This window comes from Myxocyprinus asiaticus, chromosome 35 (assembly GCF_019703515.2).
Source record: "Myxocyprinus asiaticus isolate MX2 ecotype Aquarium Trade chromosome 35, UBuf_Myxa_2, whole genome shotgun sequence".
In the NCBI taxonomy this organism is placed as follows: Eukaryota; Metazoa; Chordata; class Actinopteri; order Cypriniformes; family Catostomidae; genus Myxocyprinus; species Myxocyprinus asiaticus.
The window spans coordinates 17,707,200-17,723,625 of record NC_059378.1 but is presented as its reverse complement, the minus strand read 5'-3'; the positions used below and the strand labels follow the sequence as shown (position 1 = coordinate 17,723,625).

Sequence of the window (16,426 nt, the reverse complement as noted above, 5' to 3'; positions counted from 1 at the left end):
TTTTTGTCTATACAATTTAAATCAATGGGTCCAAAATTTTCCAGTTCCCAAAAAGAATATACAGGCAGTGTAAAAGTTATCCATACTACTTGAGTGGTTTAATACATGTCTTCTGGAACTAAATTCAGTTTTTATTGACCAAAAAGCCCCCCTTCCGCCCAGCCCTCCTATGCACGTTCATGAGAGAAGCTCGTTCATGCGTTGTATGGAATAATTTTATACTGCCTTTGTCATTTCTAGACTTGAAAGTTTTCGACCCCATTGACTTACATTATACGGACGATAATAGCCGAGATATTCTTAAAACAAATCTTTGTGTTTCACAGAAGAATCAAAGTCGAATAAGTTTGAGAAGGCATGATAATTTTTGATGAACTATTCCTTTAACCTAACTAAACTCTCAATTAATCAGCCTATTCATTCATGTGTTTCCAGGGTTCTGAAAGTTTTCCTCTCACGAACAGCTCAGAGAGTTCCATACATCACTACCACAGGTGTGCTGAGGATGCTGGGAGTCATAGTGCTAACTGTCAGCTGGTTTCTGTGTGCATGGACAGTGGGTGTCCTGCAGAATCGAGACCGGAATATACCATTACTTATAATATCCACCACCTCAGCAGGACAGGGCTTCAATGTGTGCGACCTGGACCGGTGGGACTACATGATGGCCCTGGGTGAGTGATGTCATTTTGGACTAGTGGCAGTAGTCCATGGGTTTTCTTTGGTGTCTGGCAGAGAGATTAATTGAAATGGGAGCACATTAGTAGATCAGACAAATGAAAGGATGAATGGTCCTGTATAATTTAATGTTCTTTCAAGCATTTAGCTGATGATTTGAAAATTGTTAACCATTGTCATTGAAAATGATTCAGCATTAGCCACAATGCAATACTAATAACATGGTACAACAAATAACATTAATGTCACTGCTTTAAATTAGTAAATGAGGGACTGAACTGAAATGGCTTTTTGGTTTTGATCTGTCCCAGCGGAGCTGTTGTTTCTGTGCTGGGGCAGTTTCCTGTGCAGTGCAGTTAAGACAGTACCTTCAGCATTTCATGAACCACGTTACATAAGCATCGCTATCCACAATGAGCTACTTCTCTCCTCCTTGTTTCATCTTCTCAGGTGGGAGAATGGAGTTGTTGTGATTTATAACTAGTCATAAGATATTCTATTGTTTTATTTGTGTTTTTGTTTGCCCCTGTTATTTTCAGATTTGTCAGGCCATCACTTCATCCTGATTGGATGCTCTTGCTGTTCTTCGCTCACACGCATGTCACAATTACAGTAACACTCTGCCTGCTCTTTATACCAAAGGTACTGTTGCTGTATCAATGAATCCTTTTTGCAATAATGTTTTAACCCATTTGTTAAACCTTTTCAATGACGTCTGCATGCAGCAGGTGGATCACTTTAGCCCTAAAGTTAGCTAAGTAACACATAAACACACTCCCTGTGTCCCAGTTCACATCCTTTCCATCATAAATAGTATGCTAGTAAGCAGGATTAGAATTAGAGGGTCATAATATGTTGAAAATAGTCAGCCAAATGTGTCTGTATAATATACTTTATTCTGTAGATTTTAAGTGTGTATTTGTTCAGAAGCTACCACAGCAGTTTTTAAATGTACAAACCTTAAAGTTAAACCTTAAACCTAATGTGTTATACAGTGGCAAGTAAATGTATGTGAACTCTTTGGAATTACCTGTATTTATTTATATATTTGTCTTAAAATCTGGTTTGATCTTCATCTGTTACAATAATGAACAAACACAATCTGTTTTAACTAATAACACACAAATTATTGTATTGTTCTTGTACATATTGAATACATCATTCAAAAATTCACAGTGTAGGTTGGAAAAAGTATGTGAACCCCATAGGCTAATGATGCCAACAAAAGCTAATTAGAGTCAGGAGATGGTAAACCTGCCGTCCAATAATGTAACGAGATTGGAGGTGTGGGTTAGAGCTACTTTGACTACTTTGATAAGCACTCAAACATTTTGAGTTTGCTATTCAGAAGAAGCATCTGCTAACATGGACCATGATTACAAAAAAAAGAGATCTCAGAAGATTTACAATCAAGAATTGTTGCTTTGCATATAGCTGGAAAGGGTTACCTCGAAGTGATCTCGAAGAGCTTAGATATTAATCTGTCCACAGTTAGATAAATTGTCTATAAATGGAGACGATTTAGTACTTTGACTACTTTCCCTCGAAGTGGTCATCCAGCCAAGATGACCCAAAGGGCACACCGCAGAATGCTCAATGAGGTAAAAAAGAACCCTAGAGTGACAGAGTTAACATCTTTGTTCATAAGTCTACTAAACATAAAACATTATACAGGCAGGATGTCTAAGGCATTACACCACAAAGAAAGCCGCTGCTTTCCAACAAAAACATTGCTGCGTGCCTGACGTTTGCCAAAGACCACCATGACACTCCACAACGCTACTGGGAAAATGTTTTGTGGACTGATGAAACTAAGGTTGAATGGTTTGGGAAGAACACACAGCACTACATATGCCATAAAAAAGGGCACTGCATACCAACATGAAAACATAATTCCAACTGATTCATGATTTGAGGCTGCTTTGCTGCTTCGAGGGAAAAATGAACTTATAAGTTTATCAAGATATCCTACAGCATAATGTCAGGGTGGCTGTGTGCCAGCTGAAGCTCAGTAGAAGTTGGTTGATGAAGCAGGACAATGACCTAAACATTGAAGTAAATCCACTACAGAATGGCTTCCAAAAAATATATATATATTTTTTAAATCCACCTTTTGGAGTGGCCCAGTCATAGCCCAGACCTTAACCCAATAGAGATGCTGTAGAATGAGGCATTCACACCAGACATCCTAAGAATATGGCTGAGTTGAAGCAGTTCTGTAAGGAAGAATGGTACAAAATTACTTATGAACGTTGTGCAGTTCTAATCCGCAGCGACCGCAAATGCTTTGTTGAGGTTATTGCTGCCAAAGGAGGATAGACCTGTTATGAAATTCAAGGGTTCACTTACTTTTTCCACAACACTGTGAATGTTTAATGGGATGTGTTCAATAAAGACATGAAAGATTATAATTGTTTGTGTGTTTTTAGCTTAAGCACATTCTGTTTGTCTATACTTGTGACTTTAATGAAGATGAGATCACATTTTATGACCAATTAATGGAGAAAACCAGCTAATTCCAAAGGGTTCACATACTTTTTCTTGCCACTGTATATATATATATATATATATATATATATATATGCACTCACCTATCACTTTATTAGGTACACCTACTTATTCATACAATTATCTGATCAGCCAATCGTGTGGCAGCAGTTCAATGCATAAAATCACGCAGATATGGGTCAGGAACTTCAGTTAATGTGCGTATCAACAATCAGATTGGGAAAAAAATGTGATCTCAGTGATTTCAACCCTGGCATGATTGTTGGTGCCAGATGGGCTGGAATGAGTATTTCTGTAACTGCTGATCTCCTGTGATTTTCACGCACAATAGTCTCTAGAATTTACTCAGAATGGTGCCAAAAACAAAAAACATCCAGTGAGTGGCAGTTCTGTGGACGGAAATGCCTTGTTGATGAGAGAGATCAATGAAGAATGGCCAGACAGGTTCGAGCTGACAGAAAGGCTATGGTAACTCAGATAACCTCTCAACTGTAGTGAGCAGAATTGTATCTCAGAATGCACAACACGTCAAACCTTGAGGCAAATGGGCTACAACAGCACAAGACCATGTTGGTTTCCACTTCTGTCAGCCAAGAACAGAAAGCTGACCTGGTCTTCTACTGTTGTAGCCCATCCACCTCAAGGTTCAGTGTGTTGTGCATTCTGAGATGCTATTCTGCTCACCACAGTTGTATAGAGTGGATATCTGAGTTACAGTAGCCTTTCTGTCAGCTCAAACCAGTCTGGCCATTATCCGTTGACCTCTCTCATCAACAAGGCATTTCCATCCACAGAACTGCTGCTCATTGGATTTTTTTTGTGTTTTTGGCACCATTCTGAGTAAACTCTAGAGACTGTTGTGTGTGAAAAACCCAGGAGATCAGCAGTTACAGAAATACTCAAACCAGCCCTTCTGGCACAAAAACTCATGCCACGGTCGAAATAACTGAGATCACTTTTTTTTTTTTTTTTTCCATTCTGATGGTTGATGTGAACATTAACTGAAGCTCCTGACCCGTATCTGCAAGATTATATGCATTGCTGCCACATGATTGGCTGATTAGATAATCGCATGAATAAGTAGGTGTGCAGGTGTACCTAATAAAGTAGTCAAGAGTGTATATAATATATAATTATATATAGTCAATTTAGCTAGATGATAATGTTCACAGTATATGCAAATGCAAACAGTACAAAGTGACTTACTTTCTTCCGTGGAACACAAAAGATGAATTTTTATTAAGCCTTCACAGTGTTTATTTGCCATTTAATACAAGAGTGCTTCTGTCACCAAGACAAATTCCTTTTTGTGTGTTAGCATACTTGGCAATAAAGCTCATTCTGATTCTGAGAACAGTGGCGCTGTCAAGCTTGAAAATGACAAAAAACACCATAAACCACATTGAAAGTAATTGATACACAATATCGCAAGTCTTCTGAAGCAATAAAATCTTTGTGTGATGAACAACCATTGTTGTTCACTCACAAATCAAATCATTAATAATCTCTGTATATCAAATATGTTGGCTACTTCGATAGCATTAAACCATCGTGGTTGTCATCACATCTCGTGACCAAACTTCAGGATGTCATGTTGCAAGAACCAATGAGGGATGACGTTATGGATGTAGCTGCCATATTTGATTTTTGCACTTAATTAGTTATTTGATTTGAGATGAAGAAAACTACAGGTTTTGTGTGTATAAGAATGATGGTAAAAATTTGCATTGGTGTTTTTGTGTTGCAGTTTCTTCACACGTCACGGTCGGGTCAGGAGGAAATCGCTGCAGAGGTATATGAGGATGAAGTGGACCTGCGGCGCTCATGCTCTTACCTCAACAGCAGTTTCACCTCTAACTGCTGGAGTGATCACAATCTGGACCCCGATGACTTTCGGGTAAACTCTTTTGCCCCGCTGCAGCCCTACTAACACACACCCTCAATTTGTCCAATGAAGAAAATGATGGACACGGAACACATTATAACAGTGTCTGCTTATGGCATTAAAAGCATTCATTTTACATTATCAGTAAATTAATCTAAACAAGTTTAAACTCTTACTAATATAAACAATTCCATAAACATTACACTAATTAAAACTAACACTTTTCATAAAGAACAAGGTTAATTTTCTACATTTTTAATAATAACTACATAATTATTACATGACCTATCTTTTCCTTCTCTTCTGCTATTATTTGTCCTTTTTGGAAAAATTGCCATTTAACTTGCCATCTTTCGAAACATCATGTTTTCTACACACACTCCCTCCAACTTTCCTCATCTGAAACCCCTTTTTTCCTCTGCACCAGGATGAGCTGAAGAAACTGTATTCTCAGCTGGAAGTCCACAAGACCAAGAGGATGGCAAACAACAATCCCCATCTGCCAAAGAAGCGCAGCTCTCGCCTCAGTATTGGACGCTCCCTCATTAAACGAATCACAGAGATCCCAGAAAGTTTAAGCAGACAATGCAGCCGTGAAGACAAGGATGTCAGTGCCTCCATAGGAACTATAATCCGCTCAGGATCTTATTACAAAAGTCATCAAACCACAAGCTTTAATATGATGAATGAAACTTTAATGCAGCCCTCCCCAAAGCTTCGGAAGTCCCATAGTGCCTATGATTGTGCCCCAGAGAGAGACATCTCCCTATTAAACTCCTCCATAAAGAGCACAACAGACAAGAGGGCTTCACAGCATTCCGACGCAGGATCCATCAATACAACATTGCTGGTCTGCAAATCTGCAAGTGCCCACAATCTAACAATAGACACTAACCTTCTACTTCCTGAGCCCACTAGGTTTCAAAAGTCACTTAGCGTCATAGAACGCAATGATCATCGCTCTCTGACTCCATGTAGAAGCATTGAAAATGTGTCACTTCCTGGCAAAGCAACTCCAGCAGAAAAGCCCCGGCAAACTGTGGATGTCAGCATAAAGAAGCAGACTTCAAGTGCCTTGCTCGCTGAGTCATTTGACAAGGCAGAGGTCTGCCCGTGGGAGGTTCCCGAGGAGCTTCCTGCAAACAAGAATCAAAAACATGTCACATATTCTCTTTCAAATCAAGAGGAACCCAAATCCCCTGGTGACAAATCATCACCAACGCTATTATATGTCTGTCCATGGGAATACTTGCCATCTCCTACTCCCCCTGCAACAGAAACTGGGAATGGAATACAAGCAGATGTTGATTCCACAAAACCCAAGCCTCTGATCTCCTGTAGTGCTCCAGGGTCTCCACATACAGTCTCTGGCAAGCAAAAGGAGTTTCGCGTTTTCTCTTTCCGCTCAACTACCCAAAGCTTCCTTGCAGCAAAGGGCCTGGAAGAGACTGGAAGAAGTATGAGCACAGAAAAAAGCCTTCAAGAAAGCAATGTTAAGGAGAGGATGCTACTGAAATCCCTGTCCACATCCATGAGACTGTCCCCAGGTAGTGCAGCTTCAGACAAGCGTAACCCACAGACACAAAGACGGGCTATGACTACCTTAGGTACTAAACCTTGCCTTGTGAAACAAGCAGCAATACGTCTGCCATCTACAGATTCTCCTGAGAGGAGCCCAAAACACACTGCTCCTGTTCACATCTGTCCATGGGAGTCAGAGGAGGTGATCTTGGAGGTCAAGAAGCAGAATGTGAATGAAAATATATTACAAAGACAATACAGTGACAAGCAAGCACTACCCGTGACACTTAATAATGATAGCTACAAACCCCCTGGGTTCCAACTTAAATCTTTATTGGCTGTTCCAAATACAGAGGTGTGTCCATGGGATGTTCCAAAACCATTTCATCAATCCAGCATTTCTGAAGTTTGTCCTTGGGAGGTTGTGGAACCAGAGCAATTGCAAACCAAAAGCATGCATACTGATGTTTGTTCTTGGAAAACAGATTTCAACCAATCAAGGCACACTGAAGATGATACCTATACCACTGTTGAAGTTGGGGATGTACAAAAGCAGGCAAATGTGAAGCCTGAAGCATGTCCTCTGAATGTACTAGACACTAATACATCTCAGGTTAGACAGGAATCCACCAAAACCTCTAGTGACACAATAGAACCTGGTGAAAGGATAATTTATGTTCATGCAGGACAAAGTCCAGTAGACCAAGAAACAGTTCAGGGTGAGGCACGTTCCTTGGAAACAAGAGAAACCCAAAAACAAAAAGAAAGTGGTTTTCCTGAACCACCACCACCTGTAACTGACATAAGTCCTTGGGATTCAGAGACAGTGATTAAAAAAGCAACTGTACACCCATGGGAAGTAGAGGACACTAAGAGGTCGGAAGGGATGGAAAGTGCCAAGAACAAGGGGCCAATAAAATTAGAAGAACAACAAGAAAGTGTCTGTGCCGATGTTTGTCCATGGCAGACAAGTGAACCAGTAAAGATGTTGCAGAAACAAGAAAGTGTTCGTGCAGATGTTTGTCCATGGGAGATGAGTGAGCCAAGTAAGACCTTGCAGAAGCAAGAGAGCATCCATGCAGATGTATTTCCATGGGAAACTGAAGTGCCAGTGAAGACCTTGGAGAAGCAAGAAAGTTTCCGAACATGGGAGATGAGTGAGCCAACTAAGACCTTGCAGAAGCAAGAGAGCATCCATGCAGATGTTTTTCCATGGGAAACTGAAGTGCCAGTGAAGACCTTGGAGAAGCAAGAAAGTGTCCGAACAGATGTTTGTCCATGGGAAACTGAAGTGCCAGTGAAGACCTTGCAGAAGCAAGAAAGTGTCTATGCAGATGTTTGTCCATGGGAGACGAGTGAACCAACAAAGACCTTGCAGAAGCAAGAGAGCGTCCGTGCAAATGTTAGTCCATGGGAGGAAAATGAACCAGTCAAGATGTTGCAGAAACAAGAAAGTGTTCATTCAGATGCCTGCCCATGGGAGGCAAAACCATCACCCAAACAATCTGTTTCACAAGACACCCATGCCGTCACATCAAAGAGGCAAGACAGTACTCAAAAATCTTACTGTCCCTGGGAAAACTGCATGGAAACACCAGAAAAAACAGAAGGAAGCACCTGTCAAACTCCCACAGATTGGGGAGAAGTAGGTGCAACACAGTCCCCAGAAGAGATGAGGGTTAATACTCCACTGGCTCGGTGTGACGCATTGTGCCCTTGGGAAATGGAAGGGGGCAGACAAGAATCTATAACAGTGCATGATAATTCAGATGTCTTCACTTGGGAGGAAATGATACCAGAGGAAGATGATGGTGATGCAGAAACTGCTGCAGAGGCCTTCATCTTCCCTCCAGACTTGTAAACTGTAAGGGCAATTTTATTGTGCTTTAAGTTGAAAGACTCAAAAGTTGTGTCAACACACATTTAAGCCAATGAAGAATGTTCCTTCACCACCATCAGCAAACTGTTATGACTGTTATTTAAAAATGGATTCCACGTATGGCAACTTTCTCTCTACTGTCTCAGCTTAATAAGCTGTATGTGAAGACCGACTGTGGCTTCAAAATGGACTGCTCTCCTGTGCACATTTCCCTTTGGTCTTACATTCACATGAATCCTTCATTTAATTTGGCATCATTTTGTGTCATTGTGTTCTTATGGCTTTGTAGATTGCTTAAGTTTTTAAAAACCAGCATCACCTTCAAATCCAGATGCTGACATACACTGGGTAAAATGTTTAGAACATCGTCACACATTTTTTTTTTTGTCATAATCCGTTGTTTAAACTTTAAACTAAATAACTAAGTGAAGAGGAAAGCTGTTACTTTACGTCCATGTTGTTTTTAATTTAAGCTCTATTGACAGCACAAGTATATTTCAACCAAAATGATGACTAAACAAGTTATTAATCTGTTTTAGACAATAGCTGATCAGGAGTGCCATCTACAAATCATTATTAAAAATAAGGTAACAGTACTGTATTACATATCAACGTGACACATACTTCGTTGAATTACAGACTGCGTCACAAAAGGTTTAAATATTAAGTCCATATTGTTCATTACTACTATTCAGTTTTTACATATGTAATTAATTACACAATAACATGGACACTAATGTAAAGTGACTGAAAAATGTAATGTAATCTTGATCTATAAGGAAATATGATGCAAGAGTATAACTAATTCCTATAAATATATATATTTAAGTTTTAGCAATGAGATTAATGTTCTTTTTGTTTTGTAGAATTCAGTTTTGAAGTCCCCATGTGTGTGAATACATGTGAAAAAACCCTTGAGGGTTTACAAAACCAATGTTTCTTTCAACTTAAGGTTGTTACAACTCAACCTATTTACATGCTGCTTTATTTTAAAAGTCATGACAGAAATTAGCATAAGTAATGATTATTGAAATGCACTTATAATTCCCGCTAGTTAGGTTGTATTGGTTATTCTGTAATTTATGCACTTGCAGTGTTAGAGTAGCTTTCCAACCAGGAATATTAAGACTGTGTTTTTGTATGAGTAAACATTTTGTATGAGAACAGTCGATTTTCAATAGTAGCCAAAAGAAGTTTCAATGTAAAATAAATGCAACATTTTATTTTTATATTCTTGAAAATCTGTCGAATGATCATTCTGAAATAAACTTTCTAACCACACAAATGAGCTTTTAATGAAGTTTCATGTGTGGTCAATGTAACAGTATTTTAAATCACTGTACTTAACAAATATAGAGTACTTGTGCATGTCCCTGTGAATTTTATCAAGACATCAAAATGTAAAAACAACATAAAGGTAGGGAAAAAGCAAAAACTCTGGGTTTCTTAAATACAGCAAACATTTATTTAGGAAGATAATGACCATTTTGAATAAGACTGTACAGAATGGACCTGTGCAGGGGTGGAATAAGGCACTACCATTCAGAATTACTTGTACCACTGCACTGCCTTGGGCTTTGGTACCTGGTAATTCAAATCCTCAAACACCTCTTCGGGCTTGAGCTTTGGGCCAGCAATCATGACAGTCTGTTGAAATAAAAAAGCCAGAAGTTTAGGAGGTGGGTTCTACATTTAAATGAGACCACAGCAAACTGCATTCTAGCAATGTGACAAAATGATTAAAAATAAAATCATTAATATAGAATCCATCAAAAATCTGACCTTAAAATGGAATTTTATACTAAAATCTAAATGACTGTTATAGTGTTGTCACGGTACCAAAATTTCAGTAGTCGGTGACGATACCAGTGAAATTTCGCTGTTCTCGATAACAATTTCGATACCACAGAAAAAATTTGCTAATATGATTGTGCTATTGAACACACTCCTTTAGCCAAAAGTTACATTTCAGTGTAAATAATAAATTAAAAGATATGCAGGAAACTTCAAGTGTTTCTGACACTTGTTTGTTTTTAAGCAGGGCCCTCCTGAAATCTGATTTATTTTTCACCAAATCCTTTTTTTTTTTTCAGAATTCCATTATCAAAATGGTGTCTAATCAAAAATGTTTCCTTAAACTTTTAAAAACTAAAAGTAAAAAATAGAACAATTGCTTATCAACATACCATTGCATTTAACAAACTTTTATTCAGTATTCATTAATCATTATTTCTACAGTGAGCATTACATTTTACTATACAGTTAAAATATATTTCTGTTGTAATTTCAGGCATTTAGCTTTTATTATGTATTCTGCTTTTATTTTGATGTGTATTTTTGACAGAAGTTTAACTTCTCTGGATAAACAGTTTACTACATGGCCCAGTATGATCGTTAAAGCGCAAATGCTGTGATTTAATTAGATAAATTGTATAAAAATAACATTTCAGAGTGGATTAGTGCTCTGCTCTGTCATCATACAACGTGAATAGTTCTCAATGTCTGTGGAGTCTCCAGTGTATGAGCGGTCTGCTTCACACATTCATTTAATGCTCATGCAGCTCATACAGACTAAGATTGCAGCATTTTGCGGTTTAATAATCAAACTAGGCCATATCACGATTTTAATTTGATTAGATGTGCATTTCAGTGTAAAAGGAGCCACAGAGCACATGGCTTAAATAAGCGTGCAAGCATTTGAAAGCAGTTGTGTGTCAGTAAGGCAGTGTGCGGGTACCGGATTGAGTCGGTGCTTGGTACTACCGGTACTGTAGAATCACTGGTAACGTTACATCTTTTTTATTTTAGTACCGGAGTACCGGTACTTTTGACAACACTAGATTGTTATTAAAGAATCCATAAATACTCTGACCTTAATAATGGGATCTTTTGGTGGAGCCCATGCTGGAACAATCTTGCCGTGAAGTCTCCAGCGCCCATAAGGGTTGACAAGATGTCTCTCAAGCACCAGGTATTCCAGGACATCCCTGGGTTCCTCCTCATCCCCCAGCATCAACCGACCAAAGCGGTCATAGATTGCCAATGTCTGAAATGGCAAAACCAGATGGCAGAAGAAAATAAAATGGATTGATGCACTTTTTAATTATTAAAAAGTTATTATAAGCTTAAACTCAGGTTACACCCATATACTGTAATTACACTCAGCTGTTTAGATGCTCACCTGTCTGGAGTGCATGCGGAGAGTCACTTGAGCGTACAGGTTGCCCTTGCTGATCATGTCAGGACATCGTGCATGAACCACCCGTGGTGGTTCCAGTGACTCAATGAACCGCCAGCGTAGAGTCTTATAACGGTTTCCACGAACCATCTCCTACAAAACATGGCACACAACACAGGTCAGATGAATGAAAAGGTACATAGTGATACATACACAGTCTAAAAGAAGGTTGATGGCTTTTTATCATTGTGGGCAAATAATGAGTTAAATTGCTAGACTAAATCTTTGAGATTTCAAATTTCACTTACAGGGTAACACCTCTCTGTCACCAAAGAATGAAGCTTTTCTTTATTAAACCTAGGAAGCACATTAATAAGATGTTTAAGACCAAATCTATAATCTTTAAAGAAATTTTCAATCTTTAGAGTTCCCACACATCTGAAAATTCTCTCAATTTATTCACCCTCATGCCTTTCCAAATCCATATCACTTACTTTCTTCTGCGGATCAAAAAAAGAGGAATTTTTTTTCTCCCCAATTTGGAATGCCCAATTCCCAATGCGCTCTAAGTCCTTGTGGTGGCGTAATGACTGGCCTCAATCCGGGAGACATAGCACGTGTGGAGGCTTCACGCTATTCTCTGCGGCATCCACGCACAACTCACCACGTGCCCCACCGAGAGTGAACCACATTATTGCAATCACGAGGAGGTTACCCCATGTGACTCTACCCTAACCAGGCCAATTTGGTTGCTTAGGAGACCTGGCTGGAGTCACTCAGCACAATACTCTTTGAGCTACCCCCACAAAAGGAGGATTTTTAAAGGATGTCCTGTTCACTATTTCACAAGCTTCTCTCAGCACTCATGAAGGTCAAAGGAGAGCCATGGTGAAAGTCAAGATTTTCACTGTAAAATTACTTCCATTTCATGGTGGTTTCTCACCAAAACCTAGTATAACTTCAGAAAACTTGGAATATAGTGCACGAGTCACATGGACTTCTTTTATGACACTTTTGGGCCCTTTTCTGAGCTTTAAAATAATTCACAATTAACTGCCATTCATATGAAATTAAGCGAATGGGACATCCTTTAAAATTCCTCCTTTTGTGTTCTGCAGAAGAAAGATAGTCTGACAGCTTTGGAATGACATGAGGGTGAACATATTGGTAATCTTTTCCTCATTAAAACAGTTTTACTCAAAGAAATTCTTTGTAAGTTTGAAACATACAATGGCAGCCAAAAGTTTGGAATAATGTACAGATTGTGCTGCTTTGGAAGGAAATTGGAACTTTAATTCACCAAAGTGGCATTCAACTGATCACAAAGTATAGTCAGGACATTACTGATGTAAAAAAACAGCACCATCACTATTTGAAAAAAGTCATTTTTGATCAAATCTAGACAGGCCCCATTTCCAGCAGCCTTCACTCCAACACCTTATCCTTGAGTAATCATGCTAAATTGCTAATTTGGTATTAGAAAATCACTTGCCATTATATCAAACACAGTTGAAAGCTATTTGGTTCGTTAAATGAAGCTTAACATTGTCTTTGTGTTTGTTTTTAAGTTGCCACAGTATGCAATATACTGGCATGTCTTAAGGTCAATATTACATCAAAAATGGCAAAAAAGAAACAGATTTCTCTAGAAACTCATTGAGGAATGAAGGTTATACAATGCTTGAAACTGAAGATTTCATACCAAGGTGTACACTACAGTCTTCACAGACAAAGCACAACTGGCTCTAACAAGGACAGAAAGAGATGTGGAAGGCCAGATGTGCAACTAAACAAGAGGATAAGTACATCAGAGTCTCTAGTTTGAGATATAGACGCCTCACATGTCCTCAGCTGACAGCTTCATTGAATTCTACCCACTTTTCTAACAGTAAAGAGAAGACTCGGGATGCAGGCCTTATGGGAAGAATTGCAAAGAAAAAGCCACTTTTGAAACAGAAAAACAAAAAGAAAAGGTTAGAGTGGGCAAAGAAACACAGACATTGGACAACAGAGAATTGGAAAAGAGTGTTATGGATCTTAACCCCATTGAGCTTTTGTGGGATCAGCTAGACTGTAAGGTGCATGAGAAGTGCCCGTCAAGACACATCTATGGCAAGTGCTACAGGAAGTGTGGGGTGAAATGTCACCTGAGTATCTGGACAAACTGACAACTAGAATGCCAAGGATCTGCAAAGCTGTCATTGATGCACGTGGAGGATTTATTGATGAGAACTCTTTGAAGTAGTTTAAGAAGTTATGAATATTATTTTCAAATTGTAATAGTAATTTTTCATGTTATTAATGTCCTGACTATACATTGTGATCAGGTGAATGCCACTTTGGTGAATAAAAGTAACAATTTCTTTCCATAAGAGCAAAATCTGTACATTATTCCAAACTTTTAGCCACCAGTGTATTACCACTCAGACTAAAACAAAAATTAACTGAGTGCACTTTTAAATTGAAGTTAGAGATTACAGCAAAGTGGTTAAAAAGATAAAAAGACAAATAATGACAAACAAGTACAATACAACTATAAAGCCATAGTAGAAGCTGCTTTATAAAAGAGCAAATCACTGAACTAGTTTATAAACTCCTGAATTTCTTTTTTACTGTGTGAGTGCTGCATGAGCCTCTATGAAAATCTCCTGTGCTCGTGCTGGGAACTCCTTTGTGGAGAACTCTGGATCATGGTCCTTTATTTTACGAATCCTGGAGAAAATCAAAATGATACCAATATGAAAATAATTATGTTGCATTACACTAAAAGGGATAGTTCACCTAAAAAAAAAAAAAAAGAAAATTCTCATAATTTTCTCACACTCATGCCATCCCAGATGTGTATGACTTTCTTTCTTCCACAGAACACAAATTACAATTTTTAGAAGAAAATCTAAGCTCTGTAGGTCCAAACAATGCAAGTGAATGGTGGCAAGAACTTTAAAGGTCCAAAAAGCACATAAAGGCAGTATAAAAGCATTCCATAAGACTCCAGTGGTTAAATCCATAGATGATAAGTGTGGGTTAGAAAAAGATCAATATTTAAGTCCTTTTTACTACAGATCTCCACTTTAACTTTCACATACTACTTCTGTTGTTTTTGATGATTTGCATTCTTCGTGCATATCGCCACCTACTGGGAGGAGAGGAGAATTTATTGTAGAAAAGGACTTAAATATTGATCTGATTCTCACCCACACCTACCAAATTGCTTCTGAAGATATGAATATAACCACTGGAGTCATATGGATTATTTTTATGCTGATTTTGTGCACTTTTTATGCCTTCCAAGTTCTGGCCACCATTCACTTGCATTGTATGGACCTACAGAGCTGAGATATTCTACTAAAAATCTCAGTTTGTGTTCAGTAGAAGAAAGAACATCTTACACATCTAGGAAGGCATGAGGGTAAGTGATGAGAATTTTAATTTTTGGGTGAACTATCCCTTTAATGCATGAGGTTATGAATCAGGGGTGTCAAGAAATTGTCCTTACGCCAGCTGTGATGCTGCGCTCTGACGCAGCTGCTCCGTGCGCTGTTTCAGACCTTCTTTGGACAGTGTGGAAAGGCGAGCGTCTCCTTCAGGAGGAACATAAGGATCAAAGATGCCCGCTGGGAAATAAAACGTATAAAAGTGTTCCATAACGACCGTATACAGTGTTTGTTACAGTAAAATGTATCTGAACTAAAGAGTAGATTTATCACAAATTCTGATAAGCTCATACACCACCAGTCAAAAGTTTGGACCCACTTGACTAAATATATGTTTCTTAGGATCTTAAAAACCTTTTCATCACAAGGCTTGTTCTTAACGCTTGAAATTAATTTCACATGCAATAACAGGAGAAAGTTTTACATGTGCACCTGTGCATGCAATGTTGATGGCTCTCTCCATGTACTGCTGCCGGACCACCACACCCGCAGCTCGGGCTTGAGCCTCCTGCTCGGCTTGTGTTTTCTGTTTAACGTTCACAGCCGGAGGAATGAAATAGCGCTTCTTTGTGCGGATCGGAACCACCACCGGTTGCGGGAGCCGCACGTCCAGCAGCGGCGCAACATACTGGATCACATACGGGATTAGTGCCATTAAACGGCTGTACAATTAAAACCATATTTATTTTTTGCATAGTTCTTTGGCTTACCCAAACTTAATAAAGAAAACAACTGAAGAAAGAGCGAAGCATTTTAATCATATCATTGCTGCATGCTGTCATTACAGCCATGCTAGTAATAGTGCTTTACACTATTTGTCAAGACGAGCAGCATCGCACAGACATACTATATAAGCGCAACAGCTGCCCTATAAGAACTTATATAAGATTTTTACAATTATCTTACCTTAATATTATGACATGTTGTTAGATGAAAGGATTTCAACGTCCTACATATGGACGTCGCCATCTTTCCAAAAGTCCTCCTGTCGTGTGCCTGTACAATCAGTAACACGTGGGAATCTGTCATCAGCGCCACCCGGTGGAGAGGTGAGGTACAACAGCATCTGTCGTCATCAACTTTAATGTTAGTATGAAAGAAAGAAAAAAAAAATGAAATAGTGTCATTACATTTCTAAAATTGTGCATCCTCGTTTTCTTTCCTTGCGTTCTTGCTGGAATGTCCCTTTCTATGCTCAAGCGTCACTTGCGTTATTTGTATTACCTGCAGAGAGCTATCCGTTAGCATCCCCATTCATCTCTATGGCTGTGCTCAGCTAGCGCAGGGTTCCCAGAAAACTAGCGAAATGGGATTTGAATATAACTATTGACCTCAATTTAAAT

At 38.8% G+C, this 16,426-nt stretch overlaps 3 protein-coding genes across 4 annotated transcripts in view; 2 read left to right on the top strand and 1 right to left on the bottom strand.

Moving 5' to 3' along the window:
* The window catches only part of LOC127425800 (probable G-protein coupled receptor 158), a 44,861-nt gene extending 35,065 nt beyond the window's left edge, over window positions 1-9,796 (top strand). For both annotated transcript variants that reach the window (XM_051672058.1, XM_051672059.1), the window contains 5 exons: window positions 436-674; window positions 990-1,128; window positions 1,218-1,320; window positions 4,934-5,083; window positions 5,499-9,796. In XM_051672058.1, the coding sequence (XP_051528018.1) occupies window positions 436-674; window positions 990-1,128; window positions 1,218-1,320; window positions 4,934-5,083; window positions 5,499-8,453 (3,586 nt within the window). In that variant the 3' untranslated portion in view covers window positions 8,454-9,796. The remainder of the gene's footprint in view (window positions 1-435; window positions 675-989; window positions 1,129-1,217; window positions 1,321-4,933; window positions 5,084-5,498) is intronic.
* Window positions 1-16,426, top strand: part of mrpl4 (mitochondrial ribosomal protein L4) — a 170,384-nt gene that overhangs the window by 47,334 nt on the left and 106,624 nt on the right. The window lies entirely within an intron of this gene.
* On the bottom strand, window positions 9,901-16,133 carry LOC127425807 (39S ribosomal protein L45, mitochondrial-like). Its single transcript, XM_051672072.1, has 8 exons — window positions 15,990-16,133; window positions 15,516-15,711; window positions 15,146-15,263; window positions 14,263-14,361; window positions 11,958-12,006; window positions 11,653-11,802; window positions 11,344-11,517; window positions 9,901-10,118 (listed from the first exon to the last, which is right to left on the bottom strand). The coding sequence occupies exons 1-8, from the start codon at window positions 16,110-16,112 to the stop codon at window positions 10,020-10,022; spliced, it is 1,008 nt and encodes a 335-aa protein (XP_051528032.1). The 5' UTR covers window positions 16,113-16,133; the 3' UTR covers window positions 9,901-10,019.